Genomic DNA, 23,447 nt, shown 5'->3' with positions numbered 1-23,447 from the left:
TCCCGTTGTTGCCTGACAGGTCAATGTGGTTCATTGCGTTGCTCAAGGTGAGCCTGTGGCCAACCGTTACCATCTGGCAGAGGAAGTACAGGCATAGTGTACCATCCTAAGTAGCAGATGCTGCACTGTGTGAGGGAAGTAAGTGGTGTATGCCTGGTCAGCCAACTGTAGTTTATCCTTGCATGATGATGAGCTATGAGGAAGCAATTGTAATTGTAGTTCATGCAGCAGTTTAACTAATCATAATGCCCAGAGCACTAAGTCCAGCACAACCTCTGTTGTGACCTGAGCACTACCTTATAAATGGTGTCATGGGCTGCATATGCTGGTGTACATGAAAGACACTCGGTGAGGAGCACACAAGCAGAAGAATATTTGTTATGCTCAGGAGGGTTTAGCAACAAGTTGCCAATAAGATCCGCTTGGTCATGCAAAAGGTTCACAAAAAAAATTGCTGTCATGTGTGATACTGTGTATGTTCAAGAAGTTGTCCATCAAGTTGAACCACATCCCAAGGTTGTCCATTCGTATCGGCAACAGCTTTGGAAAATGACCTGGAGGCAGAGTTTGCAGCAGAGTTGGTAGGGCATGGTCTTCAGGAGGGTTTGGGGAAGTAGCATCCACTGGTGTCAAATGCGTAACAGTGACAGGTGTGATGTTCTGATGAAAGTGCAGTACTTATATTGGTGTGATATGATGTGCAGCACTCACACATCAAGTGGAGAAGGGGCCTGTATGGCCAAACGATGAACACAGCATGGCCGGCACAAAAGATTCGTGAAGCAAGAGGGGTAAATGAAAGCAGTGGTGCTGAGTTGGGCTGCCAGAAATCCAACATTTGTTGTGTATGTAGGTGGGAGCATGAGCATGAGAGAAACCTGACAACCAAAGGAAGGTGTGAAATCGTGATTGAATGCCAAGTGGCCGGGCGGAAGTATGGATGGTATATCACCTGAAGTCTGTGCAGCACGGTAAGTCGTGTAGATGCAGGGGTATCCTGGCACTGTTGAATGAAGTGTTCCATTGGCCAGTGCAGAAGTGAGCACATTAAATGGCAAGAAAATCAGTGTTGATAATGTGCAGCTCATGCAACCGTGAACCACACTGGAGAGAGGGGAGCCGTGCAAGTGGACCTCTAAACTGTGCAGCCAAATGGTCCATAGTGGAGTGAGATAGAAACTCTGGAGAGAGGAAACCAGAATCTCATGCAGAAGAAACTTCCTAGTGAACATAGAATCCAGTATCAGGGGTCAGTGCAGATGTGTGCTGCACCCGACCTGTCATAACAAAGGAGGTCACCGTTATCTATTCCAGTGGAGTAAACACTGGAGAAATGAGCATTCTCTTTGTGTTGGTGGCATCTGTGGAAAAACATTGTGCTTCACAATTGAAAGTCAGTTCTGTGGTAGTGATGTCCTGTACTGTAGGGAAGGTTGGAGGTTGAGTCATTTGAGCTGGTGCGAAACCAGTAATAAGCTATTCACAAACTGAAGCATATTACTGCAATTCAGGGTCACCAATGTGGATTTTCTATCAATGCTGATGAATTTCACGGATAGAAATAACCAACATTTACAGTCAAATACACTTTATTCATGCATGATCTCACAGAAAAATAGCACAGCATTTGAAAAAACAAAAGCTGCACTGTTTTCCAAAGCTCACTGGATCCAAAGATAGAACCCTCCTTGTTCTAGGGTCATTGTTAGTTGGTGGTTGCCACAAGTGCAACCTCCAAGAAGTTTTAGAACAAGAATGGTCCGTGTTGTCTTCTGCCAGTGTCCATCATGTGTAACACAGGCAGTAGATTGTTTTACCTTCATCTTGTGGCCCAAAGTTTTCCAGATATCTGGGAGAAGCAGTTGAAGGCATTGATATTATAAATGCCTGTGTCCACACCAACATGTAATCATTATGCGTCAAATCAGTCAGACATGTCCCACATAGTTCACTCTGGCTCCCTGTTAACTTTTATCCCTTGTTAGAAGTCAAAAGATGAATTTGAATATGTAGATAGCAGATCACAAAATTTAGGTGATGAAAATGTACAGGAAAACTAAAATTACATCTAATATTGAAATATACAGGAAAGTAGTGGAGCATGTGCAAATTTTGAATATTGGTTTACACTCGAAGATGAACGGAAGTCAGTGTAAGATTTTACCTAATGAGTGAGACTGGAAGATGACTCTCACAAAGTAATGAGAGGAAAGAAATGCAGCTAAAATCTGAAAATAGGTTGTTAATTTCAGGTGTAATTTAAGGAAGCAAAATTTTGGTAATATGAGGAAAGGACACAGTAAGAATCCAGAGTGGGAAAATGAAGTTTCGGACATTTAGCAAGAGACACAAGACTAGACTAAAAGGCAGTTGCAGTAATAAGAGCATAATAAATGAAAAGATACAAGAATACAGAAGAAAATGCAAATGCAATGTTAATAGAGTGCAGAATGATAATTACCATAAATACAATGAAAGTACAAACCATGAAAAAGTGTAGGCATTTGTAGAACCAAATGGGAAGATTTAGATTCCGGTCTGTAAGGAGGCATAAATTGTAAAGCCTAACATGTGTAGGTGATGGTGTGAGGGAAAAATTATGTGGACAGTATTTTGAAAATATAAGAGATCTTCATCATGAAAAGTTAAGACAATTGGTGTCAGTGTATTGATACATGGTTTACAAGGAGATCATACAATGAATGGGAATCAACAGAGCAGCTGAAGCTTCACTGTCAAATCCCTGTCTCTGTATACCTCTGTTATGCTTTGATGAATCATTAATCAGATTTAAAATCAATAGTTTTGTAGTGTTGAAGATAGTTCTTTGTTTCTGGCACTAGCAGTTCTATCTGCTGTAGAAAAATCATGCTAATTTTGTAAATTTCTTGCTAGAGTGCACTAGAATACTGTAACATTAGTGACACCACATACCAAGAGTTTCATGAATAATTAAGGGAAATTAGCACAAGAAACATGTCCCATTATCTTTAGTTGCTAAGAATTTCCTTGCATGCTGACAGCATTTGTGGGATAGAGTCCATTATCAGTAGGTGATTCATTTCCTTCAACTTTTAAGTCCTGTGATGTTTATAAATTATCTCATTGATATTCTTCTTTCTAGAAGACAGACTATTTCTTTTCTTCAGTCTTATTGGTGTTCTGTAACATGTTATATAACAGAAAAAATTATTTTTAAAATTTTTGCAGATGAGTTTGGTCAGTGCAACATCATTTGAATCAAAATGTGGTCCTCAGTGGTTTGCAACTGTTGGACAGTATCGTAATTTGAGAGTGAGGGTCAAAGAGCTGAAATTCTCAAAGAAGAAAGATATTAATCGAGATATTATGAAAGAAATGAGAATTCTAAGAGATCTAAGACATGATAATGTAAACTCATTTATAGGTGCCTGTATTGAACCTATGAGAATACTGCTTATCACAGACTACTGTGCAAAAGGAAGTCTATATGTAAGTTGATCAATATTTTAGTGATACTCTGTTACAGATTACATCCTCCTGGATCTAGTTTATTGTTGTAATTTTAATATTTCGTGAGATCAGATACATTTTGAGGTTAAACTAATCTGTAGGTGATACTTGGTACATCCCGACCTGAATGAAATACTCCATTAGTTAACTATGTCATACTACATAGACAGTAACAATATTCAATTTATATTTGGTTTGGCTTATGTGCACTGTGAAATTATAATAAATATTTGTATTTTTATTTCATTCCATTATATCTTTTATATCTTGTATAAATTTAGGTTTGTAGGTTATTGTATTGTGTATTGAACCAGGGACCTAGAAACAATGGAGAGGCTTTGTCCTGCTGTAGCCCTCAGTGGTTCACAACCCCACTATAGGTCACAGTAGTCCACCCACCCCACCACCACCCTACACTGAACCCAGGGTTATGGTGTGGTTCGGTCCCCTCCTGGGAACGTCTCATACCAGTCGAGTGTACCCCATGTTTGCATGGTAGAGTAATGATGGTTTACACATATTTGGAGACACTGTTTGTGCAGCAATTGCTGACATAATGTAACTGAGGCGGAATAAGAGGAACCATCCCTCATTCGCCGAGGAAGATGGAAAACTGCCGAAAAACCATCCACATGCTGGCCGGCACACCATACCTCGACACTAATCTGCCGGGCGGTTTTGTGCCGGGGACTGGGACACCTTCCCACTTAGGGTTATAGGTTATAGTTTCATGAATAATGATATTCTCAAGAAGATATTTCCTTCTGATCATGAGAGATAAAGGCTTCCATTTTTTGTCTCACTGGTACCTTAATTTCCTTTTTTACCATAGCTATCAGAATTGTGGACTTCCAGAATTTCTGTGAGGGCATCATATTTGAAAATTACTTCAGTCAGTCTGTCCATATATGCAGCTATATGCAGTGTATATTAGGTTAAAGTCACCTCCAAATAACACTGTGCTCTAATAACAAAATTTGGAAAATGCCGAAAATCAGAGTGTTGCACTTTGTTTCAAAAAAGAATTTGCAAGTGACGACAGGCAAAAGTTAGCTGAGATTTGGGCATCTATAAAAGGATAGATGTACGAACTACCCAACAATTACCACCTTCATATCTTAGAAGAAGATCTTGCCATGAACCTGAGAAAATTCTGGTCCTACGTAGAATCACTAAGCAGATCAAAGGCTTCTATCCAGTCACTCATGGACCAGTCTGGGGTGGTAGTAGAAGAGAGCAAAAGGAAAGCTGAAGTTTTAAATTTTGACTTTAAGAAAGGAGGATAATACAAACATAAGGTACCATTGTTTGACCTCTGCACAGACTCCCATATGAAGGACACCCTGGTATAGAGAAGCAACCAAAAGAGTTGAAAACAAATAGACCAATTTGTCCAGATGGAATCCCAGTTCAGTTTTACAAAGATTACTCTGTGGCATTGGTCCCTTACTTAGCTTGAATTTTTCATGAATCTCTCACCCATCACAGTGTCTCAAACATGTTTAAAAAAGAATTACAGAACAATATCCATGACATCTGTTTGCTACAGAAATCTTGAACATATGCTCAGTTTGAATATAATGAAGTTCCTTGAGATGGAAAAGCCACTGTCCACTAATCAACACAGATTAAGAAAGCATTGGTCATGCAAAGAACAGCTTTTTTTCACATGATATCCTGCAAGCCATAGATGAAGAGCAACAGGCAGATTCCATATCCTTGATTTCCAAAAACTGTTTGACACTGTGCCCCACTGCAGACTGTTAATGAAGGTACAAGCATACAGAGTAGGTTCCCAGACATGTGAGTGGCTTAAAGACTTCTTAAGTAATAAAATCCAGCGTGTTATCCTCGACAGCGATTGTTCATCAGAGACAAGGATATTATCATGAGCACCATAGGGAAGTATGATACGACCACTATTATTCTCCACATACGTAAATTATTCGACAGACTGGGTGCAAAGCAGTATGAAATGGAATGAGCATGTAAGGACTGCAGTATAAAAGGCAAATTGTTGACTTTGGTTTATTGGGAGAATTTTAGGAAAGTGTGGTTCATCTACAAAGGAAACCCCGTGTCCAACACTAGTTGACCTATTCTTGAGTACTGGTCAAGTGTTTGGGCTCCCAACCAGGTCTGATTAAAGGAAAGCATTGAAGCAGTTCAGTGGTGGGCTGTTACATTTGTTACTAGTAGGTTTGATCAACATTCAAGTATTACAGAGTTGCTTCGGGAACTCAAATGGGAATCCCTGGAGGGAAGGCAACATTCTTTTTGAGGAACACTATTGAGAAAATTTAGGAAACTGATATTTGATGCTGACCTCAGAATGATTCTACTGCCGCCAACACACATTTCACATGAGGACCACAAAGATAAGGAAGATAAGGTAAGAAAAATTAGGACTCATACAGAGAAATATAGACAAGTCGTCTTTCCCTCACTCTATTTGTGAGTGGATCAGGAAAGAAAATGACTGGTAGCAGTACAACGTACCCTCCACCATGCACCATATGGTGGTGTGCAGAGTATGTATGTAGATGCAAATGATGTAGATGTTCATGTGTTATCCTTGAGTGATTGTACACTGTCAACCTTTATTCATGACCAAAATTTTATAGGGTTTTGTGTGAGCACCTCTGTCTGTAGCTGTGTTTTTTTTTTTTTACACCTATTATGCGGTAGTTATTGTTTCTTTAGAAATTTCTGTACACAGTTGATACACCATGGAGGGTATGTCTCATCATGAACTCTTATACTAGATACATATCTATCCAGTGCTTGGTCAACTATTCTTTTAAACCTGAGTCACAGTTCCTCTTCATGTTCCTTACCAGAAGTAATTATTTTGAGTTTCTCTTAGAGGTATGTGACAACTGCCTCTTTATCTAGCTTACTGAACATGTAAGTCTCTCTACTTGTTTTAGTTGCCCTTTGTACTTTAGTAATAATTGTTGCTACAGCTCATAATGTTCATTGATAACAGTTTACGGAGGATAGCCTCAAAGTGATCAGGTCTATTTGTTACCATTAGATCCATCAGGAGTGGGTTTTGCAAACATCATTGTAAGTGAAACTTCCTGGCAGATTAAAACTGTGTGCCCGACCGAGACTCGAACTCGGGACCTTTGCCTTTCGCGGGCAAGTGCTCTACCAACTGAGCTACCGAAGCACGACTCACGCCCGGTCCTCACAGCTTTACTTCTGCCAGTACCTCGTCTCCTACCTTCCAAGGTAGGAGACGAGGTACTGGCAGAAGTAAAGCTGTGAGGACCGGGCGTGAGTCGTGCTTCGGTAGCTCAGTTGGTAGAGCACTTGCCCGCGAAAGGCAAAGGTCCCGATTTCGAGTCTCGGTCGGGCACACAGTTTTAATCTGCCAGGAAGTTTCATATCAGCACACACTCCGCTGCAGAGTGAAAATCTCATTCTGGGATCATTGTAAGTGTTCTTTAATTTGAAATTTACCTGTTGCATTATATTGTTACTTGTCGCCCCTGTGTGTATCTCAGTGAGTGCCTTCCATCGCCACTTTTGCAGCTTTTATCTGCCCTTTAGCTTTTCATTTTGGCCTTTTAGTTCCCAGTGAAGGATTAACTTTGGGCTTTCTTCAGTGTCAGAAATTTTGCTTCTTGGCATTTGATATGTGGTACATTTTTGATTGATTCAAGTATGTGCCTTGAATACTGAAAGTATAAAATATGATTTTTTTGAGGAATGAAACAATCTGATGTGTATATTTGTGGCTGCAAGAATATAGAATGATAGAAGCATTTCTCTGCTGAATATTTTATTGTGGTCTTTTATTTTCCCAAAACTCCTGTTAAAGATAAATTTTACAGTTTACTTATTTTACTGCATTTCATTTTTTCAGGATATAGTTGAGAATGAAGACATAAAACTGGATATGATGTTTATAGCATCACTTGTCTTTGACCTCATCAAGGTAAACAAGCCCAACACATATGTTCTGTAAAATGCTGTGCATAAAATTGGATGATAATCTGATAACCATTATTTCTGTTTACAGGGAATGATTTATCTTCACAAATCAGCTTTGGGTTGTCATGGAAATCTGAAATCATCGAATTGTGTGGTGACAAGTCGATGGGTGCTACAGATTACAGACTTTGGTTTGCATGAGCTTAGACAGTGTGCAGAAGGTGATAGTATTGGAGAACATCAGCATTACAGAAGTAGGTAACATAAAATTTGGTTTCCTGACGTTAAGACTGCAGTTTGTTAACATTAATATATATTTGCCCTTTATTGGTTGTTTCAACAGACTTGAGAAGTAAATATGTTCCTCACCAAAAATACTTAAGTTCAGTTTATTACTGTTTTATCTCCTTCTGTAGCAATGGTTAAAGCCAAAATCAGCTAGATTTATTTTATTTTCATTTTTATTTAGTTATTAGTTATTTATTCATTTAATTTTTCTGGCCGTGTCTGTTTATTTCTTGGTCTGGGAACACACACACACACACACACACACACACACACACACAAAAAAACCAATCTGCTGTTAGATTCACCTCGCTAAAACCAAATTTCAGCTTCTGAAGAAACTGTGAAGAATTTACGTCTTTGTCAGATTTGAAGAATTATTCATTTGTAATTTCCCTCAGAGTATCATTACAGTTACTGATCTCTACAGAGCTTTATGCAGCCTATTACAGTTGCAACTACATGGTAGATCACATGATGTAATGAAACACAATTGTCAAAATTATTATTGTAGAGGTCCAGGGTGGATGGCCTCTACAGTAGCAGCATTCTTCTGAGGCACTGGGTTGACATCAGGACGCTAACTGCATTAACAGTCACACATTTTATTAGAAAACGAGCTACAGCACTCGTAATGTCATTCCATAGTAATTGCACCCCCTTGGCATGTGTCAACAGTCGACAGCAGTGGAGCTGATGGTTAATGTTGCAGTGGCTGGCCAGCAGCTGGCTTGTAGTCAGCAGCAGGATGTGTGCTGCAACACGTGCACCATCCTGACAGGACACTGTGACTTGTGGCAGGGCATGCATGCAGATGATAATGCCCACCATGATTCTTGTAGTGGAAGACAGTCCCCAGCAGTGGTGTCTGTCCTTGTGAGCAGAGGCGTTCGGCACCAGTTTACCTGCACAAGTACAGGTGGATGGGCGGCTGCATCATCTCGGTCACTTATGCCTGGCTGACTGAGGCCAAAGTCTGGTTGCAGCTGAAGTGACCTCCAGGTGGCCTATCAGTAGCAAGACTCCGAAACCACAGGAGTGGATTTAGAAACAGTAGACAGGTTGTCAGTGGTGGAGCCCAATACTCAGGGTCGCAGCTTGCAAAATCATACTGCCCCATTGCTGGTTTTGACCTCCCTCATAGTAGGTGCAGCCAGACTGTGAATACCTCTTCTGACAATGCTGGGTATTTATGCAGGTCAGTGCCCACTTATGCTGAGACACTGCTTCTAAACCCATACACCAAAACAAGAACAGCCAGGAGGTGTGACAGTTGACCTGCCGCTACTATGATTGGTACACCATTTTGCTGTATCATTAGTCCTGCGAGCACTGGCCTCCGGTCCACCATGTGGAAACTGGCTAGTTCCTCCATCTGATGCAACAGTGCTTTGGTCCACTCTGTGCCCACTGGCATCCATGGCCCACTTGGAACAGCTGCGACAGTGTTGCTGTTTCACTTAGTACTGCTAAAAAATAATGTCAGCACTACTGATAAATGAAGAACTACTATGGCTTTTAAACGATCATGTTTGAAATGACTGGTTTTGCATCTTGCAGCTGCATCCTCAAGTATACATAGTCAGTTCATATAAAATAGAGTGTTAAATGGATGATCCAACATTTTCAGTCAAATCAAAATAAAACGGTCAAGGGACATTATTATTATTATTATTATTATTATTATTATGATTACTATTACTATTGTTGTTATATTAAACCACCTGAATAGCTCAACTTGTTAAAGGTTCTGCTTCCAAACATGGGGAAGCATACCAGTCCCATATGGAATATGCTCAGCAATCTAATGATGAGGGCCAGTGTGCTGGCTAGCCTGAAAGTGGTTTTTTGGTGGTTTCCCACATCTTATTAGATTAATACAGGCCTGATACCCAATCCCGCCTCAGTTACATGATTTTCAACCATTTAGAAAACATTGTCATACTTATACATGAGATAACATTCAATGCAGATAGATGGCACACACATCTCATCCTGGTGGGAGTGGTGGTATCAGGAGGGGCATCCGACCACCCATTGTCACTAACATTGCAAATCCTAATTAACATTCTGACCCCATGGAGACATGGAATAAGGCCAAGAAGAAGAAGAAAAGTTTATTATTACTATGTTAACTGCTATAGATTTGGTACAGAACCAACATGGAAAAATTTAAAGGTCTTCACATGCGAATTGATAGCAAAATTCTGTGTGTGTGTCATTTTGAAAGTTGAACAGAGAAAATGATAATAGACTGATAAGCTTAAGTTACTGTTTAATAACTGTCCTCAAATGGGTATTTTGTTGACTCTGTGTTGCTTGAATGAAAATGAATTCTTTCAACCTGCAGCTACAGATAACAAATTTCAATTTTGTCATTTTTAGTCTGAAGACGGGTTTGATGCAGCTCTTCAAGCTAGTCCATCCCATACTAGCCTCTTTATTTCTGCATTACTACTGGAACCTGTATCTTAAATTCATGATTACTTGATGTCTCAGGGTGTGCTGCAGCAGTGCGGCTCTAAGTCACATGGCTGTAATCTACCTAGCATTGTTAATAAGAAACACCACAGTTGTATTTCAGGTATGTTTATTACATCACAATGTCTGCCCCCGGTAGCTGGGTGGTCAGCGCGACAGAATGTCCATCCTAAGGGCCCGGGTTCGATTCCTGACTGGGTTGGAGATTTTCTCCACTCAGGGACTGGGTGTTGTGTTGTCCTAATCATCGTCATTTCATCCCCATCGACATGCAAGTCGCCGAAGTGGTGTCAAATCGAAAGACTTGCACCCGGCGAATGGTCTACCTGACGGGAGGTCCTAGCCACATGACAAAAAAAAAAAAAAAAAAAAAAAAAAAAAAAAAATTACATCACAATTGGTTTTACTCAATGAACGAAAATTGTTGGTGTATTTTCAGTGTCACCTGATAATTTTCATTGAACGTAACTAGTTGTGATGTAATAAACATACCTTAAGTACAGCTGTGGTGCTTATTAACATCAACAATGTGAATCATGAATCAGCCATGCAACACAAAATGATAAAGAGTATGTTGCAAGGGATCTACAGCTACACCTACTTACATGCTCCGGAAGCCACCATATGGTGCGTGACAGAGGGTACCCTGTACCTCTGCTAGTCATTCCCTTTCCTGTTGCACTCACAAACGGAGTGAGGGAGAAAATGGCTGTCTGTATGTCTCTGTACGAGCCCTAATCTCTCTAATGTTATCATTGTGGTCCTTACATGAAATGTACATTTGTGGCAGTAGAACTGTTCTGCAGTCAGCCTCAAATGCCAGTTATCTAAATTTCCTCATTAATATTCCTCGAAAAGAACATTACCTTCCCTCCTTTAATCCGACCCGGTGCAGATTCCAAAAACTCCTAAACAGTACTCAACAATGGGTTGCACTAGTATCAAATATGCAGTCTTCTTTACAGATGAACAAGACTTCCCTAGAATTCTTCCAATAAACTGAAGTTAACCATCTGTCTACCCTACTACACTCCTTATGTGCTCATACCATTTCATATGGCTTTGCAACATTATGCCTAGATATTTAATTGACATGACTGTGTCAAGCAGCACACTGCTAATGCTGCATTAAAGCATTGTGGTTTTTTTTCCCTACGAATCTGCATTATCTTACATTTTTCTACATCTAGAGCTAGCTGCTATTTAAATTTTTGCACATTTAGAGCTAGCTGCCATTCATCACACCAACTAGAAATTTTGTCTAACTCACCTTGTATCCTCCTAAAGTCACCTAAGCCTGGTGTCCGGGGCATGAGCTGCCAGAGTTGGCAGTCATGTGTGCATGCGGTGTGCTTGCTTGTGTGTATGAATGGCAGGTATCTCTCTGTTTCTCTTTTGCTGATGAATGCTTTGGCCAAAAGCTTTGTGTAAGTGTTTTTTAATAGTGCCTGTCTGCAATGTAATGTGTCTTCTTTATAGTAAGCAACAATCTACCTTTCCCTACATTGTAGATATTCCTACATGGAGTTTGCATTGCTTGATTTGATGAAATTATATATTTTTAAGAACAGAAAAATTAGGCTTATAAGGAGGTTGCTATAATGGATTTCTGAGGATTACATACTGAGATTTGAACATTCTCAAATTCTAATGGTAACAATAATTTTGACTATTGATAACTTTTGAAATACTTGGCTTCCAGAAAAGAAAGAGGTTCATTAATAGAAACCGGATTATATGCATCACAAAAATCTTAAAATATACTTGCAAATGTGCGTGATAAATGCTTAAAAAATGCATGAAGAATGTCGAAATATGCAAGATCAAATAATAAAAAAACATGGTAGTTACTGTGTTCATTATATCTCAGAGTCGAACCTGTGCATATCAAATATGAGGAAGAGCACTGGTCACATGAAAAATTGGTACATTTAGAACTCTGATGTCATTTTCTGAATACTTTCTGGTAGAGGTTAGGAAGGGAGCCTTTCTGGGGTTATTTTCTAAAAATTTGCAAAATGGGACGCATACCGCGTTTCAAGAATTGTTCTTTCTTTGTTATTTTTGTCAGTAACAAGCAGATGCGATGTGAGTGATTCGCAGTGAAACAATCGATATGTATGGGACCAACTTTGAGATATATTGCATGCAGAGGGGCACACTCAAAAACTCTGTAATATTTTATTTAAAAAACAGCATACAATCATGGATTTTTTTGAACAGCATTAATTTTTAATTAATACTATTGGACCAAAGCATCATTTACAATTTATTTTACATTTTTCTACTATTGTAAACATAAACAACCAAGTACTGTTCCAAATGTGTCTTTGATCTCTCAAAAAATTTTTATAAGCAGAAAAGAACCATTCTGCATCAATTGAGGTAGGTAACTGGGCAGTACTTGAATTTTGATGCTATGTTGGCACTTATTGTTTCTGGTAAATGTTCACCTGTCCCATTAATAAAATTATCAATTTTGCACAAGGGTTCAATGCCTGGGTTTTTCAAACTTTTCTTTAAGTTTTCTTGGGAATACCTCCTGTTGTGTCTAGACAAGACAGCCTAGACACAATGAGAGGAAGCCGAAAGGCACGCGCTAAGCTAAAGCAGGATGGCGTGAGGTCTGAAACAGGATACGTAATGAATGCTATAAAGAAAAGTACGTAGCTTCTTAAATACTTAACTTTAATCCATCCTTGTGGTACATCTGGAAATTGTGGCGATACAAGTGAGACCCTTTAGATACATGCAATGTTACTAATGGCGCCTTGCTAGGTCGTAGCCATAGACTTAGCTGAAGGCTATTCTAACTATCTGCTCTGCAAATGAGCGAGGCTTCGACAGTGTAGTTGCTAGCAACGTCGTCGTACAACTGGGGCGAGTCCTAGTACGTCTCTCGAGACCTGCCGTGTGGTGGCGCTCGGTCTGCGATCACTCAGTGGCGACACGCGGGTCCGACATGTACTAATGGACCGCGGCCGATTTAAGCTACCACCTAGCAAGTGTGGTGTCTGGCGGTGACACCACACCTCCAGCAATGAGGAGTTCACTAGAATAATTATATTCATTAACTGAATAGATTCATTCAGTGCCAAACCATGAGTTTCAAGCTTTTTAATACTTGAAGGTATATGGGAAAAATAAGTGCTTATCACAGCAATGTCTGTTTGAATACTGCAAACATTGAAAGCTTCCTTGCACTGGCAAACTGTCAAAGCCTCTGCACTATCAAAGCCATTTACTACCTTTTAATGGCCTTGAAATGTTCATTGTAAAACAACACAGCTTTGACCCACGTACCCCTACATGTTATTACTGGTTTGGGAGGTAAAGGCACATTTGGTAGCTTTTCTTTGTAGGTCTTGATGTGAACAGGAGCCTTTAGAAACACTTTCTTTGTGAATAAAATTAGTTTATTTACATTCCCAAATGTGGAATGTACTTCATGTGATGTGCTCTGCTCATGGAGTACTCCACGAGCAAAGCACATCATATGAATCAAATTGGGATAAAATACTCGGAGGGCTTTTCCTTTGAGGATAGGGATTGTACATTTGTGAAGAGGAATACTGCTAACAATGAATGATTTACATAGATCCATGTTAAACTGATGTTTTTGGTTATCTTAGGACAAATCCCTGCCACTGCAACTTGCTGTTGTGTGAAGTTGTTGTGATTGTCCTTTCTTCTGCATTCCCGATATGAAGACTTGTCTTGACATGCTGGTCTATTTGAAACGTTTTTTGCATGAGTTGTTTTTCTTGCAAATTCAACAATATAAAACAATTCTGTCATATGTAAATGTCCCAACGTGGTCAGCTAGCCATGAAATGACGTTTCTTTTTTCGGGCGGCATTGTGCACAACACGTTACACACTAAATGTTGTAAACACATTCAGCTATGTACAAGTAAATAGAAAGCTAAACTGAAACAATGGACGTGGAACTACAAGCTTGCGTAGTTTAATTTAATTGTTTCCAATGACGCATTCACTATGACAGCGGGGGAGATTAAACGGGGGCACGGGTACAGGGGCATTGTCTCTGTCTGCCTATTCCTGTTCCTCTTCTGTAATGATTTCGCTAGGCAGTGGCCTCTTGGTTAGCGATTGCACGCAGTTCTAGAGCGCAGTCAGTCTGTGAGACATCAAACTAGATAGAACTAGAGACAGCTCATCTAAATTTTTAATATAGTGTAAATATAGAGCAAAAATATGCATTGTCACTAGTTTTTAGTTGAAATATGCAATAACTGTTGCAAAGGAGCCAAATATGCAAATGCATATGCAACATGCAAATGCATATAACCTGGCCTCTATTCATTAGTAAGAAGAAGATGAAGTCTTTCAAATGATATACATCAGTCGTAAAACAATGAACTGTCAGTGATAGTGAATTTCCAACTAGGAGACCAAACTGCTGGCCAGTATGTACCTTCTAGATCCCAAATTCTTGTAATAACAGTGGACATGTATAAAAGTACGAGAGCTATCTTACCTTTTGGAACTTCTCCTGTTGGATGAAGAATGGGTAGTTGATGAAGATTAGAAAGAAGATGTGTCACTCTGTTACTGGGATGAGAGGGATGCACCTGTTGTAAGGATGAGGAAATACAATGGTGAAGATGGGCGGTGAAAGAGAGTAGGATGGCAGAGGCAGAAGTTTTTATAGTTATATGAAACCATAAAGACAGATGTATTTATCATACATGGAAGGTCACAAATGTGTGACCTTTGGCCTAAATTCAATAAATCTGATGTTCTCCTTTACTATGTAAGAGCAATTGCTTTCTTCTAAGAGTATTATATGGAGGAAACTCATTCTAAACAAGGGTTAGCTTGATAATTGCAATCCAGTCTCAAAATTGTCTTATTCCCTGACATATGCCTCACATAATATGATGTTATTAAGCTACATTTGGTTTCAGTTCATTACTTCTGCTCAGGTAGAACCAATTTCTATTTATGATGTTGTGTTAATCACTCACTGGGTTTCCATTTTATACAACCAGAGTTATTTGTCTTTTGAAACCACAGTAGTTTTTGGAATGGCAGGAGCTTCTCGCTTAACATTTGTGTAAAGGTGCACATTTTTTTTACGAGAGACAGAGCACACAGTTGTTAATTTTCAGAAAATCAGTACCTTTATAATACACAAATGTTGTTAAACAAATGAAAATGGAAGTAAAATTTATTTTAAAATTCATATTTTGCAGGTTGTTTTTGGAAAGCACCAGAACTTCTGAGAGATGATAGTGCTATTGGTGGTTCACAAAAAGGAGATGTATATGCTTTTGCTATTATTCTTTATGAAATTATCGGACGGAGGGGTCCTTATGGAGGATGCCCTTATGAACCAAAAGGTACTGCTTGTTGACAAATTCCGAAAATAAAATGGCAGTAATAAAATGAAAGAAATTCATCATAAGACTTCTATTTTCAGATTAGAGTACTTACTTTCTGTTTTAAAGGTTCATGTTAGATTAAATACAAATAAATAGTTCTAGTTTTGCTGAAATTACTTTCTTTTTTAAAGTTTCACATTAGATTAAATACAAGTAAATAGTTCTGGTTTTGCTGAAGTCAGCATATATGTTTTCAGAGATAGTGGAACTTGTAAAACGTGTACCATCTGAAGGAGAAACACCATTTCGACCAGATTTGGCTGTTCTTGATGAGTCTGACATTGACTGCACTGATTATATAGTAAAATGCATTGAAGACTGTTGGGAAGAGAATCCTGAACACAGACCTGACTTTCCAACTATCAGAAACCGTTTGCGGAAAATGAGAGAGGGCATGTATGTCACTTTTCCTTCTTATAAATCATAGATGTTTACAACATTGTTGTGGATCATAACCTGCCTGATAGAACAGAATAGAACTGATACTCATGTGTGTGAATCTGAAAAAAATTCTGCAATGTAGTTTTATGACTTTGTCAGTGGCAGTATTTATTTTATTACTTAACTATTAGAAATGTTCAGAATGTAACTGTGTGTACAAATCAATTTGCAATGTGAATGTGAAATGACTCATTCCACATCATTACAATCTATTGTGCATAATGATCCATGGAACATATTACTAGCTAACTAGGTAAAGCTATTATGAAACACATATTTAGTGCATTATAGTCAGCCCTAAGATGCATTCAACATTTGTTTTTAAAATGTAATTTGCTATCTTTTACATTTACATAACTTACCATAAAGACTTAACAACAAAGAATTGTGCATATTGAAAATGAAGTAGATTTGAGATGTTCAAAAAAGAGAACTTTGAAATAATAAATGTATTTGACATAAGAGATGGGAAAGTGAAGGAACTGAAGCAGAGGGTGATGGGAGGGTACTAGAGGTCAGGGAAGGGAAGGAGATGAGGGACATAGGAAGGGAGAGACAGATGGAAAGAAATATGAGTGTTAAAACTGAACTAACAGCAGAAGTGATTCTGGAAGCACATATTTTCTCAAAAAGTTTTATATACTTTGTTTACAGACAATACAGATACAATGAATATGAGCACCCTGCTTCTTCTTTGAACTAATTGCCCATTTTTATCCAAATCATGTATTTGGTGACCCACTATAGGTATAAGATTGTAATCTCAAAACTTTCACAAGTAAATATGTATTCAATGTACACAATAATATTAAAAAAAATTGTCTTTACTAAATTACAACTCATCAAACAGAGTTACTGGGGACAAATTACTTGGTGAAATGTTTCAGAGAATTTAGACATGCATTGTATACTTATTGTACAGTTATTGTCTCCCTTACAATAGCTCAAAAATATATATCAGATAGCACAACAGACAAGAAACATATGTGTTCACCATGCATACACAGTACCTAAAACTACTTTTTAAGTGATCCCAGGAAAAGAGGGACTCACATTTTGAGTGGACAAGGGGTACAAAGGTTATAGATGGCAATTATAGCACAAGAAGTAAAAATGAATTAAAAGAAAGAGAAATGACTAGCGGAATTAGAAACTGGGGGAAAAAAAAGAACTAGAGAAAAAAGAGTGAGGATGGGGGGTAGGAGGGACGATGAAGAAGATAAGTAAAAGAAAATATAAGAAACAATAAATATATGTTATGAAAATATGATGATAAAAAACAGAAAGGGAGAGGGAATGGGATGGGGGTTAAAGGGGGTTATGTGGATACTCCCACCAGACACTAGTTTTCCTGAATTCTGGAGTGAGAAACTTGATGTCTAACATATACTTGCATCCCAATGCCCTCCTGTACCTAACATCAATTAACAAATTCTGTCCCTTTTTTTTATTTTTTATATCAACTTTTCACAAAATTTTTTGTTGTATCATAGTAACCTTTTTATTTTTAGACCATTTGTGTTGTCATAAATGTCCAGTGATAATGGCAGCAGATATATCTCTGATCACTCACATTTTATAGTCTGTGTATGCTAGTAGAATGTACAATACTTCACATGAATAGGAATTAGGAACTATTAAAAGGTTTACTCCGTGTGGATATTATTTCATTTTAATTGAAATGTGAAATGACCCCATTTTATGTGAAATAACATTAGTGCTATTACAAATACATTTTTTGTGTTTTCTTTGTTCAGGCACAGTAATATTATGGACCAGATGATGGAAATAATGGAAAAGCATGCTAATAATTTAGAGTACTTAGTTAGTGAGAGAACACGACTCTTATTTGAAGAAAAGCGTAAAACTGAAGACCTCTTACACAGGATGCTGCCAGCGTAAGTAAAAACAGTAAAAAATTATGAATTAATCATCAGAAAGGGGGGTGGGAGGCAAAATGAAAGAGCTAACAAAGATAGTGAATGTAACTGTTCTACTGTGGAGAACTGTAAAAATGGCACTTTAGATGTCAGAACTAAGTTAATTAGCTGAATTTTGATTTGAAAATAATACTATGTAATTGCAAATCTGTAGTGTACATACACTATTTCTTTTTGTAAAGATAATCAACATGAATTAATGAGTTATTGATATGAAATATAGTTCAGGTGTTGAATTTTTGGTAGTCACATAAACTAGACTGAAAACATTGCTCAGCTTTCAGACAGTGTCCTCTCTCTCTGGTATAGGAAGGAGGAGTTGCTTGTGGCATACTGTGAAGCAGAGGTTGCTAGGAGGGTTGTTGAAATAAAAAGTAGAAAGAGAGAGACTGCAGAGAGAAAATTGTGAATGAAGGTAAATTGGGTGAAGTGGAATGCATAGGGACAGGGATGGAGGTGGATGAGGGATAGGGGCTATTGAAGAATGATCTCAGGAAGATTTTGGGATCAAAGGATGTGTTTTTAGCACACTTATCATTCACCTCATTCAGAGGAGCTGGTATGGTGAGAGAGATCCACATATCATGGGTCATGAAGCAGCTATTGAAGTTTAGGTTGTTCTGTACAGCAATATGTGTTGCCCCTGTGTTACTAACGGTGCTGCTAACTGTGCTGCTGGTCACAGTTTGATGGTGGTCAGTCATCAATGAACAGATTGAAACCTTCCATTCAGTCTCTTGTGGATCTGTCTGGTGTTGAAATTGAAGTCAGTTGACAGAAAGCAGAAATATTGAACCCTACATTTAGAAATGTGTTCATGCATGAGGATATGACCATACCAGTGTTTGACCACATACGTTTACAAGTGAGAGATATTAGTATTACCACTTCTGGTACCTTGACAGAATTCCATTTAGAGTTTACGCTGAATACACTGTGGAATAGCTTCTTTCTAACTCACATTTATCACAAATCTCTTGCACAGCAAACAGACCTTTGTGACTGGAAAAGAGCACAGCTCCCACCTGTTTATAAAAAAAAAGCTGAAAGAGCAGTTGTTCAAAATTACTGTCCATTATCACTGATGTCCATCTGTTGCAGGATCCTAGATCGTTTTCTGAGCTCAAACATTATGATGTTCCTGGAGGAAAAGAAGCTTCTTTCATAGAGACAGTAAAAACCACTCATATGTTAAATACATCTTGCTTTATTCATACATTACATTTTGAAAGTGATAGATACAACTAGATACAACTGGAAAGTAACGTTCCATCTCCTAGATTCCTGAAGGGCATTTGGCACTGTACAACATTGGTAACTTGTAATCAAAATGCATGATATGGAGTATATTCTCACATATATCATTTGCTTGAAGAATATTTGACTAGTAGAACCCAATAAGTTATACTGGGTAGCAAACATTCCACAGAAACAAAAGTAACATTGGATGTGCTCCAAGGGAGTGTGATAGAACCTCTATCTTCTCAATATACATAAACAATTTATCATATAGTTTTAGTGGCAATATAATATTGTTCAATGATGATGATGCTGTTGTGTACAGCAGGTTTCATCATTTGACAATCATAAGGAATTGAAGAACAACTTGAACAGAGAATTAACTGATAGTGTCTAATTACAAGATTTGTAGGGAGCATCTTGAGCATAAGTGTTGAGCAATGATGTTTAGAAGCAATATGAAATAGGATAATCATGTAATATCGGTATTAGGGAACATGAATGGAAGACTTACATTTGTTGAATATGTTCTGGAAAAGGGCAGTGTAACTGTAAAGGAAATCCCGTACAAGACACTGGTGTGACCCATTCTAGAATATTGTACAACTGTTTGCAGTCCTTGTCAAGTTGGCAGGCAACAGGAATCAAATGAATTCAGTGACACACTACTAGGATCATAACAGGTAGGTACAGCCCATAAAAAGTGCAAAAGAAACTTTAATCTGAACCAGAATCCTAGGAAGAAAGAGAACTTAATTCCTTTGAAACCCTGTTGGGCTTATGCAGATATCCCATCACCAAGCTGTTTCTTCCTGCTAGTTGTCACTCAGCCTTCCTTTGAGCCCTCACTCCCAATTCTCACCTTTCTCCTCTCACTCACTCCTTTGTGTATGCTGCTAAGAAGCTCAGCAATGTTTTCAGTCATATTTCATGCCTGCTGACCCTGGAACACTTCAACTATACTCCTTCAATTATTTGTTTTTGCCCCAAAGTAAAATAGTGGTAGATTGAAAATACTGGGGAGAGGGTGAGGGGAAAAAAAAAAGAAATTTAAGAGACTAGACAGCTGGAGTACATCAGCACACAAGGGGAGGGACTGCAGGAAGGTTGCAAGTAGCAAAATCAGTGAAGAACGAAGGCAGTGGGGATAAAAAATAATTGTTGAACAGAAGTAAGTAAGAGGTGTGAATACTAAAAATTAAAACAGATCTTTTTGAGGACAGGAAGAGAGGGGCTATCTTTTATGAGTTCAAGATGAGGTCTTATTAAAAAGGGACCAGGCAGTGCTCTTATTTACTGAGCTGTTAAGAGCTGACACACACTAGTCTCACTAGTTATGCAGGAGAGTGTGTGTTAAATTTGGAAAGTAGGAGAGAGGTACTGGCAGCTGTATGGCTGTGAAGGCGGGTCATGTGTCATGCCTGGATAGTTCAGTAAGTAAGAGCATTTCTTGCAAAAAGACAAAGTCCTGGGTTTGATTCCTGGTCTGGCATACAGTTTTGATCTTGCAGGAAGTTTCATCCACTATCCATTCCAGTGGCTGGCTTCAGTCTGTCAGAATTATTTTGAGCCATAAAGTAGGGTACCATGTGTCATTATTTAAGTTGTCTGTCAACAATGTGATATAGTGTCAGATGCTATTTAGAAATCTAGGAAACTGTCAGCTGTTTGCAATGTGCTGGTGATTAGGAGACCCCCATGTCACCTGTTGGTGTTTTATAGAAAACTGTAGTTACACTCTGTGCAGTAGGCGTGTGTACTATAACTGTAATGGATACTGTGAATAAAGCTATGTGTGTGTGTGCTGAAGTTATTGTGTTGAACCCCTTGAAATAGTAGTATGTAGCAAAAGTTTGGTACCAAAATGTGGGAGTATATCAAGAGATTAACTACTGCATGTTCATGAGAATTCTGCATTAAACAAGAAGATTTCGAGTGACTTTAATCTCGAAAATATGATCACGCCACACCACATCAGCTCATGCAGATAAGTCGTGGCATTGCTATACTGCACTAGTACAGACATTCCTGACTGATAGTTTTGTTTATAATAATATCACTTATCTGAGTGAGAGAGAAATATTGTGCAGTTGGTGTACTATTGCATAGCACAATGTGGGCTTTTTGTACTAATAGAAAATAGTGCCATCTGTTAGCAAACAGTGAACTTTTCTAAGGGTTGCAAATGTTGAATATTGGACAGCAGCATCATCTCTTAGTGACAGCAACCACTCATTATGGGGATAAGTACTACAGACGTACCCTCATGGAAGTAACAGAAACCACATGCCAAGACAGACACAGCCACCACAATTCTCCCAAAACTGCAACACAAGTGAACAACACTATACTTGAACGCTACAAGTTTTGTGACCAGATAAATATGTGTGACATTTCTACACCATCAGAGAACTCAGACACTGTCAGCAATGTGTGCAACGAAACCTAGAAAAGTGGAACACTTTCTGTGGCTGAATACAAGATTTGCGTAGTGACTCTGAATATGAGATCCTAACAGAAGCCTGCAAGAACTATACTGGTGAATCCAAATCCAAACATACTACTTAAAGGATTTTGAGGAGAAGCATGTTCAGGGGATAAAAATACAGCTGACACACATTTACCAACTTCAACAATTTGCCAACATGTCTGTATAGACATCAAATTGCCTACTCTCAACATGCATCCTTCCTCAGGTGACATGGAAGCATAGCCTCAATTCTGAAAGCAATTCACAGCTTCCAGAGATGAAAACCCAGGGGTGTCAGTTATGAACAAGCACATATTCCTCCATAAATATCTAGACGGGGAAACCGAGTATCTGATTGATGGGATTGCTGTTACAGCTGACACACTTGAGCAGACAACACAAATTTTAAAATCCAATTACAGGGATAGGAACAGGCTTTTCCAAAGCCACCTTAACTTCTTGGAGAACTCAAGCATTTCTACTTTAGGCAGTCCAGAAGCTCTCAGTGCCACATACATTGAGTGCATAAGCAGATCCAAGCACTACAAGCATTGGGAGAGGATAGGGTTCATATGAGAGAGTGCTCGCCCCCAAACTGCAAACTGCTATGTACTTTGTTAGAAGAAATTAGCAGACACTGGCTTATCCATGCATGAAGGCAAAAGATCCAAGAAGGGAATCTTACACACCTTAGTGAGTTCCGAAATGAAGAGACAGAGGGAGCCATCACCACAATCAAGATATGTGAAGATAATGTTCCACAAGAGAATTATGCATCCAAGGCATCTGCCTTTCAAGTGAAGGTAAAACTGAAGGATAAAAAGAAGAAGAAACTACAAAATTCAACCCCTTCTGTGTGGACTCCAAAGAAAGGGAACAGTGGGGCTGAAATTGCTAAAATGTTGCAACTTACTAATATTTAAAAGGAATTCAACACAGTAACTAACTTCAGCACACACACAGATTTATTCACAGCATCTATTACAGTTATAAATATCTCACACATTCCATAAATTCCACAAATGGCAGCAGAGTCTACAGTTTTCTATAAAATGTCAACATGTGGTGTAAGAGTCTCTTATTCCTCAAACACAAGGTAATGTGTGAAAAGAGAGTTTTGTCTTTAACACCAGTGGTGTTTTCATAACCAATTCTTTGAGACTTTTTTTCCTCCCTCAGGAATTTAATAAAGTTTGAGCTTAAAATATGCTCCAGAATCTTGCAACAGACAGACATTACAGTTACTGGTCTGTAATTCTGTGCATTTGTTCTTTGCCCTTCTTATAAAGAGAAGGGGCTGCCTGCATTCATTTCCACCCATACAGATTTGTTTGGTACGTGCAAATTCTTAATGAATTTGAGCTGGAGAAGGGCATGATTCCACTGCAAATTGTGTGCAAAATTCATTAGGTATTTCATTGGGGCCTGGTGCCTTGTTCACTTTCAGTTCTGTAAATTCGTTTTCTGCATTGTTTGCTGTTGTGTAAGAGCACAAAAGCATGTGAACACCCTAACTTTTGATGCCCTGTGTATTTATTGGTTATTTTTCTTTCAGTGCTATTGAACGCAATGTAGAAGCAGTAATATGAGATACACTGCATTAGATCTACTGTGCTATGCTGTATTGCTATTCCTCTAGACTGCGTGAAACTTGGCATCAGTGTTGTGAGCACACCTTCAGTTGTGCACGTTTTAAGAAACTTTTGTGCGTGCACAACTGGAATGACGTAATTGCCTTACTGGCCAAAAA

General features: G+C 38.6%; 1 protein-coding gene across 1 annotated transcript in view; it reads left to right on the top strand.

The window, feature by feature from the left end:
* The window catches only part of LOC126245965 (receptor-type guanylate cyclase Gyc76C-like), a 228,709-nt gene that overhangs the window by 164,443 nt on the left and 40,819 nt on the right, over positions 1-23,447 (top strand). The window contains exons 9-14 of the mRNA XM_049948359.1: positions 3,211-3,471; positions 7,367-7,438; positions 7,523-7,688; positions 15,419-15,565; positions 15,805-16,003; positions 17,806-17,946. Of these exons, the coding sequence (XP_049804316.1) occupies positions 3,211-3,471; positions 7,367-7,438; positions 7,523-7,688; positions 15,419-15,565; positions 15,805-16,003; positions 17,806-17,946 (986 nt within the window). The remainder of the gene's footprint in view (positions 1-3,210; positions 3,472-7,366; positions 7,439-7,522; positions 7,689-15,418; positions 15,566-15,804; positions 16,004-17,805; positions 17,947-23,447) is intronic.

Source organism: Schistocerca nitens, chromosome 1, assembly GCF_023898315.1.
Source record: "Schistocerca nitens isolate TAMUIC-IGC-003100 chromosome 1, iqSchNite1.1, whole genome shotgun sequence".
NCBI lineage: Eukaryota > Metazoa > Arthropoda > Insecta > Orthoptera > Acrididae > Schistocerca > Schistocerca nitens.
This window is presented reverse-complemented; position numbering and strand designations above follow the sequence as displayed.